The sequence below is a fragment of the Aegilops tauschii genome, chromosome 3 (assembly GCF_002575655.3).
Source record: "Aegilops tauschii subsp. strangulata cultivar AL8/78 chromosome 3, Aet v6.0, whole genome shotgun sequence".
In the NCBI taxonomy this organism is placed as follows: Eukaryota; Viridiplantae; Streptophyta; class Magnoliopsida; order Poales; family Poaceae; genus Aegilops; species Aegilops tauschii.
The window spans coordinates 363,024,146-363,048,339 of NC_053037.3; the positions used below are offsets into that span (position 1 = coordinate 363,024,146).

General features: G+C 49.6%; 3 protein-coding genes across 9 annotated transcripts; 1 reads left to right on the top strand and 2 right to left on the bottom strand.

Annotated features, from left to right (window-relative positions):
* Nucleotides 1-1,514: 1,514 nt before the first annotated feature.
* LOC109744909 (uncharacterized) lies at nt 1,515-7,120 on the top strand. Of its 4 annotated transcripts, none has more exons than XM_040404072.2 (5): nt 1,515-2,159; nt 2,598-2,735; nt 5,492-6,087; nt 6,402-6,509; nt 6,617-7,120. In XM_040404072.2, exons 2-5 carry the CDS (start codon nt 2,687-2,689, stop codon nt 6,752-6,754), a joined length of 891 nt encoding a protein of 296 aa, XP_040260006.2. In that variant the 5' UTR covers nt 1,515-2,159; nt 2,598-2,686; the 3' UTR covers nt 6,755-7,120. The 4 variants fall into 4 exon arrangements, with proteins under 4 accessions (XP_040260006.2, XP_073366704.1, XP_073366705.1 ...); XM_073510603.1 differs by having other exon boundaries at nt 1,517-2,159; nt 5,478-6,087; XM_073510604.1 differs by lacking the exon at nt 1,515-2,159 and having other exon boundaries at nt 2,598-5,288; nt 5,478-6,087.
* Nucleotides 7,121-11,264: 4,144 nt separating this feature from the next.
* LOC109744913 (glycylpeptide N-tetradecanoyltransferase 1) lies at nt 11,265-13,075 on the bottom strand. The gene has a single exon (XM_020304046.4). It carries the CDS (start codon nt 12,937-12,939, stop codon nt 11,623-11,625), a length of 1,317 nt encoding a protein of 438 aa, XP_020159635.1. The 5' UTR covers nt 12,940-13,075; the 3' UTR covers nt 11,265-11,622.
* A 2,242-nt stretch (nt 13,076-15,317) lies between these two features.
* LOC109744915 (single myb histone 4) lies at nt 15,318-20,949 on the bottom strand. 4 transcript variants are annotated; one of them, XM_020304048.3, is made up of 6 exons: nt 20,647-20,949; nt 18,187-18,389; nt 17,590-17,674; nt 16,979-17,062; nt 15,743-16,031; nt 15,318-15,652 (listed from the first exon to the last, which is right to left on the bottom strand). In XM_020304048.3, the coding sequence occupies exons 1-6, from the start codon at nt 20,794-20,796 to the stop codon at nt 15,600-15,602; spliced, it is 864 nt and encodes a 287-aa protein (XP_020159637.1). In that variant the 5' UTR covers nt 20,797-20,949; the 3' UTR covers nt 15,318-15,599. The 4 variants fall into 4 exon arrangements, with proteins under 4 accessions (XP_020159637.1, XP_020159636.1, XP_020159639.1 ...); XM_020304047.3 differs by having other exon boundaries at nt 18,184-18,389; XM_020304050.3 differs by lacking the exon at nt 16,979-17,062.
* Between the last annotated feature and the right edge of the window lie 3,245 nt (nt 20,950-24,194).

Below are 24,194 nucleotides of genomic sequence, written 5' to 3' on the forward strand. Positions count from 1 at the left end.
CGTATTTGACAGGGAAACTGACCGGTTGGGCCCGCCCGTCAAGTCCCACGCTGGCCAGCGTGCCCGCGCGCTGACTCGGACAAGGCTGGGTCGCACCATTTAGTCGTTGCTGCCTCCGTCTCCTCCGTCGCGCCCGTCGCCACCGCCGACCGCCCGCGCCGCCGCGAGCTCGAGGACCGCTCCTCCACGACCGCGGCCCCGCCCCGCCACGCCCGCCTCGCGCTCTCCTCCATCCGCTTCCGCCGCGGCGCCAACTCCTCCTCCGCCTCTTCCATCGACGCCGCAGCCTCCTCCGCCTTCGCCGCCGCGGCTACCCTCCTGCCCCACCTCCTCTCCCTTGCGCCGCCGCCTCCTCCTCATCCCCTTCCCCCTCTCCGTCAGCCCCCGCGTCCTTCCCCGCCACCGTCTCGGCGCCTCCGCTGGCGCCCCGGTGGCCGTGGAGCTGCCGTGCGGGATGGCCGTCGGCTCGCGCGTCACGGTGGTGGCCCAGCCGACGAGGAGGGACGGGGCGGCGTCGTCGCAGTTCATGGTGGAGCTGCTCGACACCAAGGCCGTCCAGGGGGAGGAGCCGCCCAGGATCAGAGGCGACTTCAGCGGCCGCCCCGTCATCGAGCTCAACACCTGCTACCACATGCAGTGGGCGCTGCCGCAGCGCTGCGAGGGCCCGGCGTCCCGGCCCGACGAGGACAGAGGTGAGCTCCTTTGATTCCACAGTTCAATCTCGCTTTTTCCTCGTCGTTCGCTATGAAATTTAATAGTAGCATCTCAATTTTGAAGCTATTTGTTCGTTAAAACCAACACAAATTTCATCAGTGAATTTGCTTGCTATTGGTTCCAATTTCAGTTGATGGCCTCACCTCTGCCGACTGAACCAGTCAAGTGTGAGAAATGGACTCGGGAATGTCTGCACAGTGGAAGGCCTCACCTCTGTCGACTGAACCTGTCGAGCTGTTCATTGGCATCCTTTCTGCAGCCAACAATTTCGCCGAGTGGATGGCCGGCCGCAAGTCATGGAGGATTGCTACAAGGAAATCATCTAACAGTGTTGGCCGGTTCTTCGTCGCTCTGGTAAGTACCTGTGGATGTCGCTACAACTTTGAAGTTATATTGCTAACTTTTGCAAACTCTAATAGAAGACTTCTTTATAGAATGGGAAAAAGAGGTCAGCGAGGAGCTGAAGAAGGAGGCAGAGTTCTTTGGTGACATTGTTCTGGTCCCTTTCATGGATAGCTATGACCTCATTGTTTTAAAGACTATTGCCATTGCTGAGTATGGGGTAAGAAAAACTAGTACGTGTTTAACGGGTCATATCTGTTAGTTCCCCTTTCCAGTCTCATGTTTTAGTGCGTTCATGCTAGCCTCTGCCTTTCATAAAGCAAGCATGGGTTTAACTCCAGCTGGAACTATGATTATGATTGCAAATCTAATGATCGTCTTCTAAACACAGGGTGTTATGTTTATCATGCCTACTAGTGGTATTAAAGTACTCCCTCCGTCCCGAAAAACATGTCGTGAGGGCATTTTTGCAGAAAAGACCTCTAGTTTCTCCCGACCAAACCCGCACTCCTTGTCCTCCTCCTCTGACAGAACCAGCAGCTGTGCTGCTCTCCGCCGCCGGAGCTTCGTTGCTCCCTGCCACCGCAGCTGCCCTTCTCCCCGCCGCTGCAGCTGCCCTGCTCCCCCGCTCTCCAGCCGTATCTGCCTCCTGCTCCGCCGCCGCAGCTGTCGCTCACCTGCCTCCTCAAGCTCCCCCCTTCCTCAAAAAAATCTTTGATTTCCCAGCTACTGCCGTGCTCTGCTCCGGCTGCATCGGAACCGCCGTCGGAGAGCCCGGAGGCGCTGGATCCGGACCACCACCAACAACCTAGAGGCCGGCGAGCCCGACGACGACAGGAGATGCAGCAGGCTAAACGCCGACGAGCCCGACGACAACGGCAAGCTAAAGGTCGTGGATTTGGGAGCGTGGAAGACGACGGCGACAGCTCCACGAGCAATACGGTCGCGGCGGGGTCTTCTTCGTTGTTTCTCTGGTGGAAAACCCGCGCCTGCGACACCGCGGCTGGGCTGTCCAGTGGGTAGCGCCTGCTAACTTGGCAGCAGCGGCGGTGGCTACAAGTTTTCTGCACTTCTGCAAATCATCCCCAAGTCCTACAGCCTGGGTCAACCTCCCTTCTCTACTCCATGTTTACTGAATTTACTGAATATTTGCACTAGTTCTGCTAGTTTAGAGTTGGAGTATTTTGCACAGTTAACTGAACAGTTTTGCAAGCATTCGATCTCTGACAAAACACTATATTACGCGCAGAGTAATTATGTGATGTGTACTAGTGCATCCTTAATGTTTTGAGGATTTTGTTCAGTCGATAAGCAAGTCAACCTGTTTATTCTGATAGGCATTTTGTACAAGGAGTTACTTCAAAGGTGAGGCCATGATCTGTGGTGTCTACTGAAGGCGTTTCAGTCAAAAACTTGCTTAAGCAAGAGCAGATTTACGAGCAAAAAAACTCACTCCATATGTCTACTGTCTAGCACTTTGTGCATGAAATCTGCAACTTATTTATTCTCTTGAACTTACTAAAATGGTTTTCCCATCACAGATTGCCATGGAAATTAGCTGATCTGGCACCAGATATGTTGATGACAGAGCACTGGGCAGCCACTATCCTGTGTCCTCCTCCCCTGTTAAATGATTATCTGGAAATCAGCTGGCTTCCTGAAGAGAAGTAAAAGCCTTGGTGAGTAGTGGATCCTGACAAATCAGAAGGATTTACCAACAAATTCCAGTACCATCACCAATCCATGATGAAATTGTAGTTTCACTTCACTGTACATAACCTTTATGCATTTTAGAAATACTCCATGGCAGTATCTAGTAACACTGTCAGTTACTGAATCTATATCTATAGTACTCCATGGCAAAGATTAGTGCATTTCTAAAATGGCAAAGATTATGGCACAAAGATTAGTTACATCACATCAAAATCTCAAATCTAAATTTGATGGAGTATTCGACAGCAGTCTCTGATTGCTGAAAGCATCTGTTGCCATATTATAATCTTTTACCACAAGTTTGTGACCAAGGAATAATACTGTTTTTTCACATATTGTCCTTCACTGTGAGATCTTGTGTAAATAAAAAAATGCGTGTCCATATTTAGGAGCAGTAACTTTGTTAGGAAGAAAGCCAGCTCTAAACAGAGTTACTCCATTTGATATGTTATATTTTTATCCTAGAGTAGATTGTTAGGAGATCTTGTTTTTATCTCTGAACTTGTATGATATGTGAACCCCAAAAAATGCATCATCGGACAGGTGCAGGTTGATGCCCCTCCATTTGTCACATCACAGACTAGACTAGGTGATCATTTTCTTTTTAAATGCTAGGAAAAGGGGAGGTGTTCACCATATTATAGAGAGCAGAAAGATTGATGGCTAGGGAAACCCAAGAAGTAAAAGGAACAGCACTGAAAGCAAATAGACCATGTAAATAACCAAAATTAATTCTAATTAATTCAAATAAATCCAAATAACCCAAATTAATCCTGATTGGAGTAAATTTTCACTGAATCCTAACTGGAGTGACTGAATTATCAACAGATCATGCATCCACTGAATTATGCATCTACTCCACTGACTGACTGAATTTGAAGGAAATATGCCCTAGAGGCAATAATAAAGTATTATATATTTCCTTATATCATGATAAATGTTTATTATTCATGCTAGAATTGTATTAACCGGAAACATAATACATGTGTGAATACATAGACAAACAGAGTGTCACTAGTATGCCTCTGCTTGACTAGCTCGTTAATCAAAGATGGTTATGTTTCCTAGCCATAGACATGAGTTGTCATTTGATTAACGGGATCACCTCATTAGGAGAATGACGTGATTGACATGACCCATTACGTTAGCTTAGCACCCGATCGTTTAGTATGTTGCTATTGCTTTCTTCATGACTTATACATGTTCCTATGACTATGAGATTATGCAACTCCCGTTTATCGGAGGAACACTTTGTGTGCTACCAAACGTCACAACGTAACTGGGTGATTATAAAGGTGCTCTACAGGTGTCTCCAAAGGTACTTGTTGGGTTGGCGTATTTCGAGATTAGGATTTGTCACTTCGATTGTCGGAGAGGTATCTCTGGGCCCACTCGGTAATGCACATCACTATAAGCCTAGCAAGCATTGTGACTAATGAGTTAGTTGCGGGATGATGTATTACGGAACGAGTAAAGAGACTTGCCGGTAACGAGATTGAACTAGGTATCGAGATACCGACGATCGAATCTCGGGCAAGTAACATACCGATGACAAAGGGAACAACGTATGTTGTTATGCGGTCTGACCGATAAAGATCTTCGTAGAATATGTGGGAGCCAATATGGGCATCCAGGTCCCGCTATTGGTTATTGACCGGAGAGGTGTCTCGGTCATGTCTACATAGTTCTCGAACCCAAAGGGTCCGCACGCTTAAAGTTACGATGACAGTTTTATTATGAGTTTATATGTTTTGATGTACCGAAGGTTGTTCGGAGTCCCGGATGTGATCACGGACATGACGAGGAGTCTCGAAATGGTCGAGGCGTAAGGATTGATATATTGGACGACTATATTCGGACACCGGAAGTGTTCCGGAGAAGTTTCGGATTAAACCGGAGTGCCGGAGGGTTACCGGAACCCCCCGGGGAAGTATTGGGCCTTAGTGGGCCTTGAGGGGAGAGAGAGGGCAGCAGCCAGGAGGTGGTGCGCCCCCTCCCAGGAGGAGTCCTAGTTGGACTAGGAGAGGGGGGCGCAGCCCCCTTTCCCTCTCCCTCTCCCTCTCTTTCCTTCCCCCCTTCTTTTCCTAGTAGGACTAGGAAAGGGGAGTCCTACTCCTACTAGGAGGAGGACTCCCCCCCTCTCCTTGGCGCGCCCATAGGCAGCCGGCCTCCCCCTTGCTCCTTTATATACGGGGGCAGGGGGCACCTCTATACACACTTGATATACGATATTTTAGCCGTGTGCGGTGCCCCCCTCCACCAGATTACACCTCGATAATACCGTCGCGGAGCTTAGGCGAAGCCCTGCGTCGGTGGAACATCATCATCGTCACCACGCCGTCGTGCTGACGAAACTCTCCCTCAACACTCGGCTGGATCGGAGTTCGAGGGACGTCATCGAGCTGAACGTGTGTAGAACTTGGAGGTGCCGTACGTTCGGTACTTGATCGGTCAGATCATGAAGACGTACGACTACATCAACCGCGTTGTGATAACGCTTCCGCTGTCGGCCTACGAGGGTACGTGGACAACACTCTCCCCTCTCGTTTGCTATGCATCACCATGATCTTGCGTGTGCGTAGGATTTTTTTTGAAATTACTACGTTTCCCAACAGAATTATCAACATTAAAATCTAATGTGGTAACAGTTCTAGAGACAGTGTTTGTTCAGATCATAATTGCTCTGCATCTACTGATTTTTTTTTCAGTTAACATTGTTCAGAGCACAAGGAGCAGAGAAGCAACTCTGTACAATACTGTACCTTCTTCCTCCTGATGATAGGAGCTCTGGTGGCAGCACAAGCAGCAGTGCAGAGGAGCAGCAGCAGTATGGGCAAACGAGCAGCAGAAAATGAGCAGCAGTATGGGCAGACGAGCAGCAGCAAACGAACAACAGTATGGGCAGAGGAGCTCCACCGGCGGCAGGGTAGAAGCAGACGCACGGGCGCGCGGGCAGGGGAGAAGGAGCAGCAGGGGCTCGCGCAGGAGATTAAGGAGCACGCGCGGGAGATCAAGGAGGAAGCGTGCGAGCTCCTGGTCCACCTGATCGTTGAGGCAGGTTCCGGCAATGCCCGTGAGGAATTGCGGCCGGGAGGAAATGCGACGGCGCATGCGCGGGGCTCAAGGAGGATGCGTGTGAGCTCGAAGAGGATGCGCGGGAGCTCGAAGAGGACGCATGCGAGCTCGAGGAGGACGTGCCGGGAGGTTCCGACGACGCCCGCAGGTAATCGCGGCGGGAGGGGATCGCGGCGGCGCAGGTCTGGGCGGCGGCGGCGCAGCAGGTACTTGGCGACGGTGGCTGCGGCGGAGGTGGAGCAGGTACGTGGCGACGGCGGCGGAGCACTTCCTGCTATGCGGCGAATCGCGCAGCTGGGCGGCGCCGGCCCCTGGCGACGACGGAGGAAGAAGACGGGGGCGGAGGGAGTTGTTTCAGATCATTTTAAAACTAGGAGGGCTTTTTTGTAAAATCACTAATGAATTGCGCCCGCGCCATGTTTTTCGGGATGGAGGGAGTATCATATTTATTTTAGAAAAAAATAGAGTATAATCTTTCTGGCAAAGTTCTGGTACTGGTAGTGATATATTTCACCCTGCATACATGAGTGTGATGTAATTTTCCCGCTGCTCTTCAGGAATGGGAAGAAGAAGTATACCCACCTTACGCAAACGGACCGAGCTATGTGATTTCATCAGACATCGCTGAGTACATCGTATCTGAGTTTGACAACCAGAAACTGAGAGTAAGTCATTACCACCATCCTTGTCAGTCAGTAAGTAAATATCCAAGCATTTGTGTCAGTGTGTCTAAAGGCTAACAAACGGATGTGCTTTCCCCTGATTGTTGCAGTTGTTCAAGATGGAAGACGTGAGCATGGGCATGTGGGTTCAGAAGTTCGACAAGACTCGCCAGCCGGTGGAGTATTCCCACGACGTCAAGTTCTTCCAGGCCGGCTGCTTCGACGGCTACTACACCGCGCACTACTAGTCGCCGCAGCACATGATCTGCCTCTGGAGGAAGCTGCAGTCCGGGAGAGCTCAATGCTGCAACGCCAGATGACAATGAGACTGCTTGGTAGTTGAAAAGCAGCACCCGGCTCTCTGGAGAATCAAACAGCAAGGATGAGTTCGAGTTTGATCTTGATTTGGAGGCCCTCTAGATAGTTAGCTTGCATAATTCCCTCATTCTTTTGGTCAGTGGCTGGTTAATTTTTCAGTTGCTGACTCGGACACTAGCTAGATGCTGTCATCATGTACATGTGTCAATTGTTTTTGACCTAGGAACTAACAGCTCTGCTGATCTCACTTGTATACCGGTTGTTCTTATATATACATAATAGATGTTTCGAGTAAATCATTTTGTGTGTTCAGAGCTGCTCCTGTGCATTGTCAATTCCACCTGCAAGTCTAATTGTTCTAAGAAGTATGCATGTCGCAGATGCCGGTTGAAGCTCCGCGACATGCTCGTGCCACGCAGCGCTACGGCAGCGCCCACTGCATGCGGTAGCAGGTGTTGAGCTCAATGACGGGGCGGCCGCTGAAGTCGCCTCTGATCCTGGGCGGCTCCTCCCCCTGGACGGCCTTGGTGCCGAGCAGCTCCACCATGAACTGCGACGACGCCGCCCCGTCCCTCCTCATTGGTCGGGCCACCACCGTGACGCGCGAGCCGACGGCCATCCCGCACGGCAGCTCCACGGCCACCGGGGCGCCAGCACGGGACGCCGAGCCGGTGGCGGGGCAGGACGCGGGGGCTGACGGGGAGGGGGGAGGGGATGAGGAGGAGGCGGCGGCAGAAGAGGAGAGGAGGTGGGGCAGGAGGGTAGCCGCGGCGGCGAAGGCGGAGGAGGCGGAGGAGGAGTTGGCGCCGCGGCTGAAGCAGAAGGAGGAGCGCGAGGCGGGCGCGGTGGGGCGGGTCGGGGGTCGGGAAGGTGCGCGTGTGGGGTCGGAGCGGTGCCACAGTCGTCGAGGAACGGACCTCGAGCTCGCGGCGGCGCGGCCGGTCGGCGGTGGCGACGGGCACGACAGGGACGGAGACGGAGGCTCGGGCTACGACTAAACGGTGCGACCCAGCCTTGTCCGAGTCAGCGCGCGGGCACGCGCCAACTGGCCAGCGTGGCACCTGACGGGCGAGCCTAACTGGTCAGTTTCCGTGTCAATACGTATAAAAAGCATTTTTAGCCTCTTTTGCAACGTCTCGCCTCAAAATTGGTACTGACACGTAAAAATTACCAATCTTGGTATCAATCTGCTTCCAATGTCTCAATTGTGGTACTTTTGTGTAATTTACTCCATGATGGCACTTCCTTCTTCTAGGTGGTGGTACAACCAAATCAAAAATTGAATACCTCAATTGATTGCAAGAACTTTAAAATTAAGAAAGATAGTGAATTAAAAGAATTGAATGAGAGCTTGAGAAATTGTTGACCGGTCAAATTTGGATGACACAATTCTAAATTGAATACCTCAATTAATTATGAGGCCTTAAAAATTAGAGAGCATAGTGTATAGTATAAAAGAATTAAACAAGATAACTTTGTTAAATTGTTGACCCGGTCAAAATCGGGTGATCCAATTCTAATTAAAAACCTCAATTGAATGTTGAATGTGGGCTCTTTAAAACTAGGTAGCTTAGTGTTATAGAGGATTATGGTCACATACTAGAGGCAAAATGGTCTTTCCAGCTTCTGACGGAAGTGTCACGTAGGGAACAAAATGAAGTTTGAAAAAGACTTCTTAGGACCGAAACAGAAAGCAAATTCAAAAGGAAAGGCCAAATAAGAAATTCTCTCTTGCTTCATAGGCAACCGAGCATAAGAGCAACTCCAACGGGTCGACCCAAATAGACGGCGCTTTTGTCCGCTTTTTGTCCGTTTGGGTCAGCCCGGCGGACATAAACGTCCCGCACTGTGTCTGGGCCGGCGCGAGCGCCCAACGCTGGCCCGACCCATTTCGTCGGCGCGCCAAAAAAAAGTATTGCAAGCCTTTTGAAAATAAATACATGCATTTAATTAAACATAAAAGCCGGCCACGAAGGCCGGCGAAAGTCCACATTACATTAATTAAAACACTAAAAACTAGACGACGCGCTGCCCTAGGCGTCCTCATCGGCGGCAGCGTCTGCGTCGGGACCGGTGAGGTCGATCAACGTCGGCGCAGGGCCGGCCCAGGGGAACGCCGTGTTCCAGACGGCGGTGATGTCGGGCTTTGCCGCCGCTGCCTGCGCCGCCGCTACCTGGGCCTGGCGCGCCTCCTCTTCGGCCTCGCGCTCGAGCATTTGCAGGCGCTCGCCCTCCCGGCGGTCCTCGGCCAGCCGAACGCGGCGCCAGTGGTCGAGGTAGGCCGCCTCCTGCTTCTCCGTCGCCCCGAGCCAGATCGGCGGAGCGCTGACCCACTCGCGCACTACTCCGGTCCAGGAGTAGCGCTTGAGGTAGGCCGGCTCCTCCGGCTCGGCTTTGGGCGGGGACGGCGGGGCCACCGGCGGCACGACGCAGTCGCCCGCCGCGGAGAGGGCCATGGCCTCCGCCATGGCAGCCTCGAAAGCCGCCTCGTCCGCCTCCCTCCACCGCTCCTCCTCCTCGCTCTCCTTGATGGCCGCCTGGTCCTCGTCGCGGACGACGAGCGCGGGCAGCGGCAGGCTATGGTCGACGCCGCGGACGCCGCGTCGCCTCGCCTCCTCCGCGCTGCTCCGACGTCAGCAACGCCCGCCGGCGCCGCACCTCCTCCGCATGGGCCCTTGCCGTCCGCGGCACCGCCGGCACTGGGATCCTCTCCGGATCCAAATGCCAGTCACGCGGCAGCGTCACGTCCGGGTACGGCAGAGGCACGCGGTGGTGCCAGTGCCACTCGGCCTGGTGCAACGGCACGTTGATGCGCTGCCTCTGCCGGAGAGCGCGCGCCGGCACAGGGAGGGCGGGGAGGGAGGGGGAATGGCGGGCGGGGGCTTTGCCCTTGCGGCTGCTGCCGATGCCGAAGAAGAAACCCATGCTGGCGGTGGCTAGGGTTGTCGCCGGCGTAGGGGCGGGGGAGGCCAGATGGGGACGGGGGCGAGTGGTAGTGGATGAGGACGGCCCCGCCGCATGCCCGGCTTAAAAAAGAACGACCGCCGTCGCTGACGCATGGGCCCAAGATGGGCGGTTGTCATAAATTATGTTGACCGTCGTAGTTGGACGGCCTGCAGGTGGGGACGCGGCGGACGGCGAGGAGACGCGCGGCGCGTCCGCTTCGCGTCCGCGCCAACGCATTCCAGGCGCAATTTTGGGCCGGAAATGGGTCGACGCGGACGCCGGGCGGACACGATTTGAGTTTGGGTCGACGCGTTGGGCCGCCACTTTTGTCCACGCCGACCCAAACGGACGCGGCAGATGAAATGGGGTCGTCTCATTGGAGTTGCTCTAAGAGCATCTCTTCAGCTGGAGCTGCCGCCAACAAAGCCATCGCTCTGCCTGTGGCCGTGGGCGAGGCATCGACGCTACAGACGTGGGGAGCTACCACAGATAGAGCACGGCAGCTAAAGTGGGAAGTGGACCTCATGCCGGTGCAACGGAGCGATAAGAGGTACGTAACATTTATACCAGCACAAAGCGACAACCGATGCCAAAAGATGAGAAAGGGAATGCATGCCAACAACCCTGTGGAGGCAAATATTTGAAGAACCAAGAGCTTGCCGGCTGAAAGAAGATTTGGAAACCAAATCCGTCTGATCATTCATCCAGCTTTTTGGATGAGTTCCGTTGATCCAAGAAACAGGAACTGGACTTTTGAGACTATATTGACTAATAATAAAAGAAGAAGCATGGAGGAACTCAAGATTTCGGAGCCGGTCCACGACAGGACTGGCACTTCACTCATCAGAGGAAGTTCCATGAAGTCCAAGCCAATTAGTGTCTGGCCACAGATTGGAAGAACTCCAGGGTTTGCAAGGGAACTCTGTTGGTACTTTTGCAACCACCATGAATACCATTTGACAGAATGGTAACTTGGATTTGAAACCTATAATCAACCTTTTTGTTGGGCTGTTTTCGCTTATCATTCCAGGCCAGGAATGCGATGAGTTTAGGCACACAATCTAATTGGGCAACTAAATGATGTAAAACATCGGCTGACATCTAACAAGGTGCCTTGCACTATGTAATGTCAGAATGACCAAAGATGACTGTGTTTCAAACAGAGAGAGCGAGGAAGTTAACAATAAGTGCACAAATGCAGTGATTTGAAGACAGGGCAGAAAAAGAAAAGGAGGGAGAGGATGCCACAAGATTGACAAAGAGGCTTATTGATGCAATGATGCACCAAACATTACTGATACAAAAAAAAGGGCCTAATAAGAACATCCAAGTCATCAAACATCATGAACCGACCTCATATGATAGCAGCATTAGGCTACTATCCGTAAAAACAAGTAATACAAATTTTGGGGTATTCTAGATGAAACAATGGTGAATGTCATGAATTGACAAAGCCACATAGTATAAGCTCAAAACACAAGGGTACTCGAATGATTTAGCATAACACAAGTCTATCAAAATTCCTTGGTAAACTGAGTGCCATCATAAAAATGCTTTGAACCATACACACTGAATGTAACTAATTGAAAAATACAGTCTTAAATTGAAAAGGAATTTCTAATTCCAGTCTCCTCATTTGCAAATCAATGTGGATTCCCATGAAAAGGCATGGAAGATTTGCTACCACAATAAACAAAAGAGCTATGACGGATTGCACACTGGGCAACATACAGCATGACCGAAATCAAACCATCACCTGTAGCAACCAGGAAAGACGCATACTAAACCAGCCACACAAGGAGTACCTGCTGAAAAGAGTATAACCCAAACACCATCCTGAGCCTCGACCACCCTATAGAAGCACAAGCCCAAGCTCAGATGGCTTAATTCCATTGCGAATGCGATAATTGTAGAGATAATAGTGCAGCTGCCCATCTCCAGGGCCAAACTTGAGCTCCTTGAGGAACCCCTCGTTCTCCATGACATCGAGCGCGTTGAACACATCATAGTTCTTCTGCTTGGCCACAATCAGTGCATCATTCATCAGCTGCTGCAACGGGGTCTTGACAGCAACATTGTAATATGAGTATGCGGCCTTGAGTGTTGAGTAGTTGGCATTGTTCAGCACGGAGGAGGGCAGAGTGTAAAAGCTGCAGAAATCCGTGACCTCGTGCGTCTCAGGGCTCTCCACAAGGTAGCTGTCCACCACATCCTCCTGGGGCAGCAACCAGTGCTCAACATCAAGCTCATCAAAATCTGGAGCCACCACGTACCTTGCAAGGTATGCCCTGAGCAAGCGTGTGACTGCTGCAACATCCCGCAACTCCATCTGGCGGAACCCGGGGGTAAGCGGCGCATCAGGCAGCTTGTAGAGCCGGACCGTGCGGCTCATGGTCATGCGGGGACCAAGACGGGAGAAGCCAACGTCGATGAGCTTCTTTGGGTTGAGGGATCGATGCCAGTAGCGGCAGGTGGTGATGGGGGTCGGGAGGACGACGCCCGCAGTGTAGGCAGCCTGCCAGATGTTCTCCAGGTGGACGCGACGGGTGACCTCCCGGATGAGCACTGGCGCGAGGCGCTTGGATCGGAGCTTCTTGTGGACGCAGAGGAAGTTGATCTCGGCCATGCGGACAACGTCGTCGCGCGCACGGATGCGCGCGGGGACGCCGGATATGAAAGCGACGAGCTTCTTGGACTCCTTGGCCCGGACGCCAATGTGCCAGGCGCGGAAGAAGGAGGGGGGGCGGAGCGCCCAGCGGAGGAAGGCCGGGGAGTAGTTGAAGCGGAACATGTTCTCGTCGTCCTCGACGTAGTTGTGGGCGAGGAGGGCGTAGAGGTCGGCGAGGAGGGCGTCGTCGTCGAGGTCGCAGGTGAACCACTCGAAGGCGGCGGGGAGCGGGTAGGGGTCGGCGCGGACCTCGGAGAGCGGGGAGGGCGGCTCGATGGCGCCGTCGGGGAGGGAGACGTCGGCGACGTCGCCGAACTGGCCCACGGGCTGCGTCTCCCAGAACTTGTGGCGGCGGGCGGTGGGGTTGTTGGCGAGGGTCATGTGCTCCTGCACGCGCCGCGCCAGCGCCTCGATCGAGGTGTCCTCCGGCGCGGCGAGGGCGGCGTCGCTGGTGGAGGCGCTGGCGCTGGCGGCGGCGGGGTCGTTGTTGGGGGCGGCCATGGCGATCGGCGCGGTGGGGAGGGCTGGATCGGCTGTAGGGTTTGAGAGAGAGATTTGGGGGAGAAGACTAGGCGACAGGCCGGGTAGTGGAACGCGAGGCGGAGGCGGATCGGATCTGTTATTGGGCTACCTATTCCCTATTAAGCGTACCAAGGATACGTTTATTTATATTCTCCTCTCCTTTTCTTTAAGGTTTCTCTCCACGTCACGCGATATTACAACCGGAAGAAAACCACAAATAAGAGTCTCTATACAACACTTTGAATTAAGAGAATCTATAACCGAACCGAGCCTTCGTAAAGGTCCTAAACGCCCGGACTCGGCCTGGACAAAAATATGTCACATAGTCGGATATGGCAAACCTGGCTCAAACGCCTGAGCTGACCAGCACCTCTCATATGTAGTTTATAATTAGGGCAGATATAATGACGCTTAGATGCGTCCGTCAAGTCGGATCAGGCCCACCATCACCCACTTCGACCCCACATATATTCATCCATATCCGCACTCCGGATCAAACCCCAGTCACTTCATTCCTCTCCAATCCCCTTCATCCCCAAGCTCCTCTCCGGTGAACTCCGGTCGTCTTGGACATGTCGGGCAGTGGATCTGACTCCGAGATCCCCGATCCGTCAACTATGGCCTTGTCCCTTGCGTGGAGGAGACGGTCGTCCGCATGGCTCTCCGCCGCTCCCGTGAGGAGTGCGCCCGACCGCTCAAATGGTGCTTGGATATGCCGGCGCTGGAGGCTCGAGGCACGTGAACACGGCTTCGCCAAAGGCAGTGACTGCTGCCTGGTGCCGCAACCCCTCCAATGGTACGGTGTTCCCACGGCGTCGGGCTCCGAGTCGGAGGTCAATGGTGGCTTCCCTCACGACCCGACCGCTATGGAGTCGAGGTGTTGGGTTGTGGATGTGAGGCGTGCCGCAGTGCGAGGCAGAGGACGAGGGAGGCCATGCCAGCCCTCACGACAGAGGGCGCGGAGCCGGAGTCGCACAACCACCTTGGATGAGGCCCGCCCGTCCACGTCTATCATAGACCTCACCTCGACCGGTGACGTTCAGGTCATGGGTTCCGACGAGGAAGAGCAGGGCATGTAAGATGGCGGCGCCTCGTGCCCCATGTGGGCCAGTCCGTGTCTCATGTCCTACCCTACCTCACCGGCAACCGGATCTTCACTTCGCGTGTTTCACGACCGCCGAACGAGGACACGGAGGGAACAACAAGTACGGCCGCGGCGAAGATTTAGACTAGATTTTACGTTGCATTTGGTTGTATGTTGATCATTTATAATGAGGTATCCGATTGTGATATCAAATATTTAAGTATTGACTGGTCATTGTCTGCGGGCGCGCCTGGGCATTTCCACGGAGGTCTACGTGGCGGATTTAGTTAGGTCCGCTTGTAGATGCTCTAACCACCTATCCATAAGATACAAAATCTGATTTTATAACCGTCGAGAGAGAGGGAGGGAGAAACGCTCTCGATGACACAAATGTTTAAACTTGTCGTCCGCTCACAAAAACTTGGACAGTTTTTTTTTCTGTTTTTTGTAGGAAAAAAAAAACTTGAAAAGATGAGTGTTCATAAGTTGGACCGACGGAGCAAAGTGCATCGCAGAGGACAAAACCATGGGCGAATCTGCTTTTAGGTGCCTTCTTTCGACAAAGGCCAACCATCGGGCCATGTAATACAAAGAAGGCAGCGTCACATGATTTCAGATCACAGGCTGTACGTTAAGCATCCACCAAAAGCAGCCCTCACTTCCACAAAATGATATTTCCTTCATTTCAATTTAAACTAAAACGACGACAAGAATTACAAAATGGAGGCACTAATAACAATAATAACAAAAGACGAAGCAAACAAGCAAAAATACCATCCTGCATCCTGGCTCAAATGCTTCTGGTGTGAGCTGTAAAATCAAAAAACTAGAAAAGAGATACAAAAAGTTTTGAATCTTTTTGTGGCATACTTTGAAAAATGTTTGTTGTGCATACAAAATTTCATCACGAAATCACATTTGTGAAAGTTGTGGCAAAAAGAAAAAACAAAGCTCCAAAATGCATTTGAAAGTAACATTTCCAGAGCATTGATTTTGTTTTTTCTTACCAAGCCTTCTGCCAATGTGATTTCGTGATGAATTTTGCATACATTACAAACGTTCCTTAAATTTTACCACAAAAAATTCAGAATTTTAAAATTTAATTTCTATTTTTTGAATCTACTGTTCACATGGGAATGGGAGACAAGTTGCTTGTCCTCGGGACAGAAACATGACTGCCAGTAATACTCCCGAGGCGGACATTGTGTAACCGCGTCGTGAGACCAATCTAGGACCAGGGAGAAGATTTTGATTTTGCCAAGGAGGGAGCATATGACCAAACTTGCATTAGAGTACATACAGGAAAAGGCGGCAGGACGAGATACACATTATTCCCTGACTTCAACACAGGACAGTATCCAAAATGCACCAACTCAAAATCATTCCTAGGCAATGAAAGGCATGCCCTCTCAGGTACAACCAACGAATTGATTCGAGTTATGATACAACAGAGACAACACGCGGACAAGAAGACAACAGGCTGGGCCAACGCTTCCATCCATCCATGTACAAGAGAGCAGATGTCGGCGCGCAGCTGACGGGGTCGACAACACCATCAAAACTCCCTGTGCGCCACTTGCAGTATTGTGAGCGCCTCTCCTCTTGAACCTGAAACGTCACCGGGGGTCATATGATGATGGGAAAGATACTATGGCAAGGTGAAAGGTTAAAAATTGCTGGAGGATGAGTACGGCATACATCGCTCGTAGAGCTCTGAGGCGAGCTCGAGGAGAGACTCGGTCTCCTCGGCCATCTTGCCGATCCTTTCAACCTCCATCATGTGCTCGTTTGCGAGGTGCGATTTGGCCTCCGCGTCCGCTACTTTCATCGCTGCAGCTTCAGCTGCGTCCAGTGCAGGACTCGACTGGCCTAGACCCTTTGCTGCCTTGGATGACTTGGCTGAATCCTTCTTCTTTAGAGATGGATCTTTCATTGGAGCCAGAGCCCTTTTTGCATATGAATCCGTCAGCTTATAGGACTTATCAATCTGTTCACATTAAGACAGAAAAGATTATCGTTAGTTACATCTAATCTAAAGGTCTTTTCACATCTTCAATTCAAAACGCACAAACAAGCTCAAAAATTAGAGGGGATTCCAGGATATTGCATGTCTGGTAAACTAAACGTATAGTTTGGATCCAGCCACCAAAGTATTCCTACAAAGATATATCATTCTCAATACAAACTTGAATCTCATGTCGAGCTCCACATAAGATAACTTGTAACTTGAGATGCAGCGTGCCAATTTTGACAGCCAAACTAAAGAATCTGAATTCCACATATCGTCAATGCTTAAATTGGAAGAGGTGCAAATCACAACATCTGCGGCAAAGTTGGCACAACGAGACTTCCTATACCCCTTGTATTCCCACCAATACTCTACCCAGCATATATGAATATTCTGGTCTGGGTTTGGTAAGGAATGTGGGATCCCAGCATAATCCATGCGGAGAATTAAGATTCGTGTGGATTTGGTAAGAGTCCTGTCGTAGTTTGAAGGGAGAATAGTAAGCAAGATACGCAAAAAAAAAAATGAAAAGGAAAATTGGAGATGTCGTGGCCTAATGGAATGGGTTCAAACAAGCATGAGACACATAACAGTCGCGCCAGCAGTAGTCGACCAGGTAGTTAGTTAGGAAGAGAAAGAAATGAGTTAGGAAGATGAGTTATATTCTCAGGGGGGCAAGTCAGTCTTCCCTATAAAAGAGACACCATGAACCCAGTTTGCAATTAAGCAATGAAGAATTAGAAGTTCAACTAAGCCTAGGAGCCTCTCTACCAAGGCAGGGAAGATAGCCCTGACAGTGGCTAGTCAAGGCAAGTTCCCTCCCATTTCTTCAGACCCCCAACAAGCTAACAGAAGAACTACTTCAGTACCCATAAGCTTTCATAATTCTGGTAGTCTCGTTTTCATAATAATGAAAATATTGTCACCTTCTCAACTTTGTTCACGCCTATAAGCCTTCGTAATTTGGCACAAAGCAACCTTCTAAAATTTGGTTGCACCTCATGCCTTTGCTGCATGTATGGCACAAAGATAAAATCAGCAACCTACCATTATCCTAGCAATGCAACATAATTATGAAACATAAGTACTGCAAAGTACAAACCAGGACACAAGCAAACCACAAAAACAAAATATTCCTGTAGCAGTCAAGGCAATCTTAGGAGCATCCTTGATGTAAAGGACTCTTAACAATAAATAAAATATCATGCAAAATTCATAAATAAAACAGGTCCTGAAACATGGGCTCACATCTTTTTCACCATGTCAAATATCAGGTTATATAGCAATATCTATGTGAAAACTGGCTAGATTAATCTGTTCACCTAACATAGTTCACTAGCTCTCATTAGCAACAATATTTTCAGAATACTTTAAAGCCAAATTACTTTTCTCCTGCAAGCAAATCAAGCGATGGAAAATCGCTTATAATTCTCACTTGTACGATGTTAGTTGTATACCTGAGCAAAACTTGAATGAACTCAAAAAAATGAGACAAAAAAAATTACTACAACAGAATGAAATCAAAAAGATGCTCAACCTCTATGAAATTGCAAATTGTAGCAACTTCTGAACCATTTGGCTCTTTCAGTTCGCCGAGAGCTTCCAGGATCATGGAACTGTACCTAATATGCAAATAGGTAGACGTAATCAGATCGCAAACTAAAATACTTGTGTCAGGGAGAAATGATGCAGTTATAATTCTCAATGCGATAAAAAATAAGAATGCTTACTAATGCTCACAAGACTTTTATCTTGTTGACCTGAGTCTGTCAACATCTTTGTTATTTAACTACACTCTTACCATGTCTACTTGTTTGTATTCATTTTATACCAATATCATACTTTTAGCTGGCATATCCTTATGTTGGTCATTCCTACTGCTTTCTTTGAAAATTCATCTTGTGATCATCATTAGACAGAATCATATTCCTCTAATAGAAAGAAATATAAGAGTAGATTTATCTAACATGGGATGAGTAGAAACGTCCTAGATGTATCACGTGATCATGCACTAACTCTTGAATAGAAGTATTGAATTAATAGTACTATATGCTTGTCTTCCAGAATAAGCAGACGCTTAAAAGTATATGTTTTGTAACGAAAGTTTAAAGGCATATGGCTTAAGTAAGACAACTTTGGACTCGGAGTCTTGTCATCCTGTGGGCTTTTTTCACAATCTTCTGGTGGAGAAGCCTCGGCAACATTATTCGGGGCTGAGAGAAGCAGAAGCTGCGGGCTAGGTGATGGGGAGGACGAAGGTGCTTTCGGCCTTGGAACCCTTTGTTTATCCCTTGAACCCAGTCCACTTGCACTAAAACTCAAATTCCTCCATTTGTCCTGAAAGTCGCAGATCAATTTCAATCAGGTAAGCTAGAGCATAGTGTCATTAAACATGGTAAAATCTGAAGGTACAACTGAACTTACATATTATCCTCATGCTCCTCAAATGGCAGAACTATCATAACAAACAATCTAAATTTTAAAAGTATTACTGCCTTGGATTGTATGCATGGGAGAAGATTGCAATAAATAAGTTTCCTCTCAGTTATACCACCAAAAGGTACACACCACATTTCATGCCATGACGTTATCAACCAATTTCATAAAGGAAGCTGATGTACTTTTCTCCCCATTCTGCCCTTATGAAAGGAAAAAGACATAAATGCCGCTTCAGAAAAAACAAAGTTGCCAGGTGTGTAACAATTTGCAGCATGCACCTCATGAGTACTACTTGAAGAAACAATTGGACCACCGCAACAGCAATATATAATTCCTCACATTTTCTAAGTCTATCTATTGGCTTGTTCATACAATGTATCTGGAGAAAGGAGTCATATCTAGGAGTAAGGTCATGTACTTTGCCCACTGCATAAATTTCTATAAATCAAATTATAGAACACAATTTCTCAATCTGAGCAGTAGACTGTGTCTATATCTAGGACTCAAATGGCTTCCATGAATATGGTATACAATTTATTCAGTACTTTAATTCAAGATTTAGCTTGCCTACTAGTATATTGTCATGCCAGGAACTTGTGGTTCCAGTGAAGGAAACAAGATCACACCAGTAAAACTACAGATATAGACCATAAGGACGGGCACAATTTAGAATAATATTTCCACTGCTAAGAGTGTATTCATCATTCAAACATAAAGAAAAACATATTTCACCACTGTTACAAAATAGATAATGTTTTAGATTTTCAACAAAAATATTTATGCCCGTCTTCAAACTTGCCCTTGTACTAACATTTCATCAGGCTATTCCTGGTGCTTGGACCAGCGTTTGGAAAACCCATAAATATGGCAGGTTACCAGGCTGGGTTGCGTTTATCGAAGACCTGGTAGGGGGGAGGAGGGGGGTCTGGTTTTAATTAAACTGGTTGGGACTGGATTACCGATTACATTGGAGGAATTGTTAAGAAGAAAATTGTAAGTGGTAACAGTTTCTGATTTCTTATCTGTGTTCAACTTGCTAAAGACCTAGAGTAAGATTTGTTTTGTAACTAAATGAGTACAACTCTACAACATAGTCTGAAGGGTGCCTAACAGAGAAAGAACAAACTCCCAACTAAAACCATGGAAATAATTCAACTGCAAGAAGTTGTCCTATTAGTGAAGTAATTTGCTGGTTAAATGTGATGCTAAAAGCAACTTCTTGAGGGCCCTATTCAGTTATTCCCTTCCCCGTGTGGCGCCTTACTCGAGGCTGAATCCTGTCCATCAAAACTTACTCAATCTGATTCGTCTCTGCAGGCATCACATAACTGCACAGCTCTTACGCTAGAACTCCTATGTGCTTAGCTAATTGCATTTCCCATCAAGCAAGGGATCCATAAAAAATCACTTCTTTAGTTCTTTTGCAAAGCAAATAAGCAATTGTCCCACGAGCAGCAAGCTAGCATCACGAACCAAATCCAACTATTTTACCAGCACCTTTCACAAAGAAGAAAATGCCTCTTTTTTTTTCACTAATTCCAACCTCCTACACCCCCAAAACCCCATGACACGAGCACACCCAATGGCATCACCTTACTTCCCTTCTGCACTCTGAGCAGCATAAATGACAAAATTACATCAGCGAGATATATGCTTCATAAAGTCAATTCTTTCTGTAGACACAGCACCATCCCATGACCAGTGACAACATAAAATTCAACTACTTCGACCACCAATAGTTCACAGATATGAGAAAAAAGACTACCTTTTACTGTACACCCCAGATTATAAAACATTCACCCTCCCTCCCAACGCAGCACCACATACCATTGGGCAAAATCACATGACGGAAACTAAGCTACACCAAGTCCCCTAAAGCTTGAGGTATCGGGATCAGATTCTCGTCTGCCTGACCCTAAATCTACCCCCATATCCCCGGTCCGGGAATCACTAGGCATCCTACGATGACCAAAGGGCTAACAGAGCATCGCACACAAGTCAGGCGGCGACATCACGAGCAGCGCCACGGGAGGCTCGCTTGGCCGAACAAGCGTTTGGCCATACCGAATCTGCCGAGGCGACGAGCGGGCCGCAGGCACGCTTGTGCGAGGTAGTAGATGGGAAGCGGCGCGGTGCTTCAGGGGATGGATGGTACCTTGAGGTCGATGTTGGAGCGAGAGGAGAGGACGGGGCTGAACTCGGGATCCTTCTGGATGGTGCGCCACTTGCCAGCGCCGTGCTTGAGCACGCCGCGCCGCAGCGCCTCCTCCTCCTCCGACGTCCACTTCTGCTTCGGCGCACCCATCTCCTCTCCCGAGTTCCGCCTCCCTTCCCGTGCTCCTCGCCGTATGAACTAGCCGACCAGAAACCCTAATCTAACTGATGGCCTTTTCGAGGTTTTTTTCTCTCTTTATTTGCTGATGAAATGCTCCCCCGGAGTAGTACGAGTACGTATACAGAACTCAAAAGGGATAAGTACTCCGGCCAAGACTATCTCCACCCTTCGCCCTCTCCTTGAGATTCGTATGGACCAAAAGCAAGATATTACTTACCCGAATTCATCATGGGCACACACAAAACACACCGTCCATGCTTTATGATTTTTATTAATTACGATAACATAAATTGTAACTGGCACACTTTTTTTTTTGCAAAACGACGAAGGGTTTCGTCGTCGTCCGATTTAAATCCTCGACTTCTTACCCCATCGCGCGGCTTCTTCCTCACTTCCACGCACGCAAGGCCACCGCCTCGGCGGCCATCGCGCCCATCGTCACCACGTCCACCACCCACCTCCAAGTGCCCCTCCCTCGAAGATGGGGCGAGATATCCGTGTGGTGACAGATGAAATTGAAGCCGCCTTTGTCGACCTCATGGCATTTGTCCATCGCGTCGAGCAGAGGCACGTTGAAGCTCTTGACCTCCGTCATGGACAAAGGCGTGTAGGAAGCTGGAGGGGAGGGGAGGTCACCGGTTGTTGTCGTGGCACCCAACCTGATCGATCTCCCTCCCATTTTTTGTTCTCCCCTCTTCTCTTCTCTCTTGCTGATGGGTAGCAGCAGAAGTCACTAGGGGAAGAGTGCTCACGACTGAGCAGAAACATAGGGCTTCCTCTCCCATGCTTGAGAGGATGGAGCCGACATCCATGAGGCCCAGCCGTTCACGACGGATGGATGTGGTTGAGAGGGAGCGTGTTGGATCTGGTGTGGGGAAGAGAGGCGCCATGGTCGGCGGCGGCTGACCTGGTCACTGGATCTCCCTCTCGTCTTCTCTTTCGTCTTGTGATGAGGGGAGGGGGAGGGTGGAAACAATGACGGTGCGTGGCGAGGTCCAAGGAAGACGAGTGTCGGCGGTGGGTGGTGGTGCGAATGAGGGAAGGAAGGAGATGAATATGAGGGTTGGGTCTTTTCGGTAGGTGCTGGCCACTGGATCACTAGCATGGCTCATTTTTGGCACCAGTGGAACAAAGTTATTTGGAAAACAAACTCCCGGTAACTTCTATGCAAATAGCACGGTAATACACGCACTTCAAAAATGATAACTTGCGCAAAAACATTGTGGTAACTTTTGACCTAGGGGAAAATTTGTTGAAAATATGACCTCTGCAATTTCTGTGTAAATAGCATGTAAATAGGATGATAATATACGTGTTGTTGACCTGATAAGTTTCGTACAACACCGTGTTAACATTGACATGTGAAAAAAGTTGTTGAAGACATACTGTATAAATAGCATGATAATATACGCACCACATAACTTATAACTTATGTACAAACACCACATAACTTTTGACGGGGGAAAAGTTGTTGAACACATACCCCCAATAACTTGTGTGTAAAAGGCATGGTAGTATACGCACAGCAAAGCTGACCACACATGTACAAACACCGTGGCGCATTTATCCTGAATTTATTTCAGGATTTCCGCTTTCCGGCGATACGTGTTCAGTGGGAGGAGATGTTCCCGTCAACTACGAGGCGCCTACGTTAACTTCGTAAAATCTGAAGATGATATGCCGGTTCAGTCTCTCAGAGGTGCTCATATGGATAGTGTGTGTGTTCATAAAGTGAGTGTATGCACGTATATATGAGCGCTTGCGTCTGTACTGTGTTAAAAAGACACCACGGTAAATTTTGACCCTGGGGTACAAACTGTTGAAAAACATACGCCAGATGACTTCTGTCTGAATAACATGATAATGTACGCGCATGGAGCTGATAACTCACGTACAAACATTGCGGCAACTTTTTGACCCCGGGATAAAAGATGTAGAAAAACATTCCCCCGGTAGCTTTTGTGTAAATACCTTGATAATGTACACACCACATATATGATAACTCGTGCAAGAACACCGTGGTAACCTTTTGTCCCCTGAGGTTTTTTTTAAACATACCTCTAGTAACTTCTATGTAAATAGTAGGTAATATACACATCACATGCATGGTAACTTAGCCCAAGTGTGGTAACCTTTTGACTCAAAAAAATTCGACGAAACATACCAACATGAGATCTAGTTTAGAAGGTCTCGCCTTGACGATGTTTTGTTGTTGTGAAAATGGTTTTTGAATCGGACTAACGGTTTGACCTACAAAATATATTGAATTTTCTAAATGGGAAGAACTTAGGATGTAACACCCCGGATGTAACTTTCCATATTTGTAACTCCGACTCTTGCCATTTTCGGCTTTGTGCTATGATATGTCCTCCGTGGTCGGGTCTTGTTTGTCGTTTTGCATTTTGTTCATGTCATGCATTTCATATCATGTCATCATGTGCATTGCATTTGCATACGTGTTCGTCTCATGCATCCGAACATTTTCCCCGTTGTCCGTTTTGCAATCCGGCGCTCCTATCTCCTCCGGTGCACCCCTCTTGTTTTCTTTCGTGAGCGGGTGTCAAACTTTCTCGGAATGGACCGAGGTTTGTCTAGTGGCCTTGGTATACCACCGGTAGACCACCGGTCAAGTTTTGTTCTATTTGGAGGTCGTTTGGTACTCCAACGGTTAACCGGGCATCCGCAAAGGCCATTTGTGTGTTGCAGCAAAAACCCCCTAAAAAACAGCCCAAAACCCACCAAACTCTCTTCCATGCTCTAGGTCGTTCGATCACGATCGTGTGGGCGAAAACCGCACCTCATTTGGACTCTCCTAGCTCCCTCTACCTATAAATATGCATCTCCCGCGAGAAACGCTCGCAGTCCAACCCTAGACCCGCTCCTCGCGCCGCGCCGGACAGCTGCGCCGCCGCCCCGTCCACTCGGCGCGCGCCACGTGGCACCCAGCCACCTCCCTCCGCCGCCGGCCCGTTCGGCCCACGCGGGGCCCGCCCGAGCCCGCGCTCGCCCGCCGCCCGGCCTCCGCGCCCGCACCGCGCCGCCGCCGCCCCGTCCGCCGGCCGCTCGCCTCGCCGCCGTCTGCCTCCACGCCGCCGCCCGGCACTGCCGTGCCCCGGCGCCGCCTCCTCCACCGCCGCGCCCTCCGGCCTCCCCTCCTTCCTCCGTCGTCGGCCGCCATCGCCGGCCACGGGAGCCCGAGCCGCCCTCTCCCTCGATCGGATCTGGAGCAGAAGTAACCGTGCGTTGACTTCCTCACCCCCCCCCCCCCGAAATTTCTCCAAGTTATTTTTCTCTACATCATATTGCCATGTTTAACAGTGCATAACTCCTTGCATGTAGCTCCGTTTCGCGTGTGTAATATGTCAAAT

Coding starts and splice junctions, on each gene's coding strand:
- LOC109744913 (XM_020304046.4), bottom strand. CDS start 12,939: ATGGCCGCCCCCAACAACGACCCCGCCGCCGCCAGCGCCAGCGCCTCC.
- LOC109744909 (XM_073510602.1), top strand. CDS start 5,228: ATGAAGACGTACGACTACATCAACCGCGTTGTGATAACGCTTCCGCTG. Junction 5,289..5,491: donor TCCGCTGTCGGCCTACGAGG/GTACGTGGACAA, acceptor AACATTGTTCAG/AGCACAAGGAGCAGAGAAGC. Junction 6,510..6,616: donor TTGACAACCAGAAACTGAGA/GTAAGTCATTAC, acceptor TGATTGTTGCAG/TTGTTCAAGATGGAAGACGT.
- LOC109744915 (XM_020304047.3), bottom strand. CDS start 20,796: ATGGGTGCGCCGAAGCAGAAGTGGACGTCGGAGGAGGAGGAGGCGCTG. Junction 17,063..17,589: donor CAATTTGCAATTTCATAGAG/GTTGAGCATCTT, acceptor CCATACATGCAG/CAAAGGCATGAGGTGCAACC. Junction 15,653..15,742: donor CTCAGAGCTCTACGAGCGAT/GTATGCCGTACT, acceptor GTGACGTTTCAG/GTTCAAGAGGAGAGGCGCTC.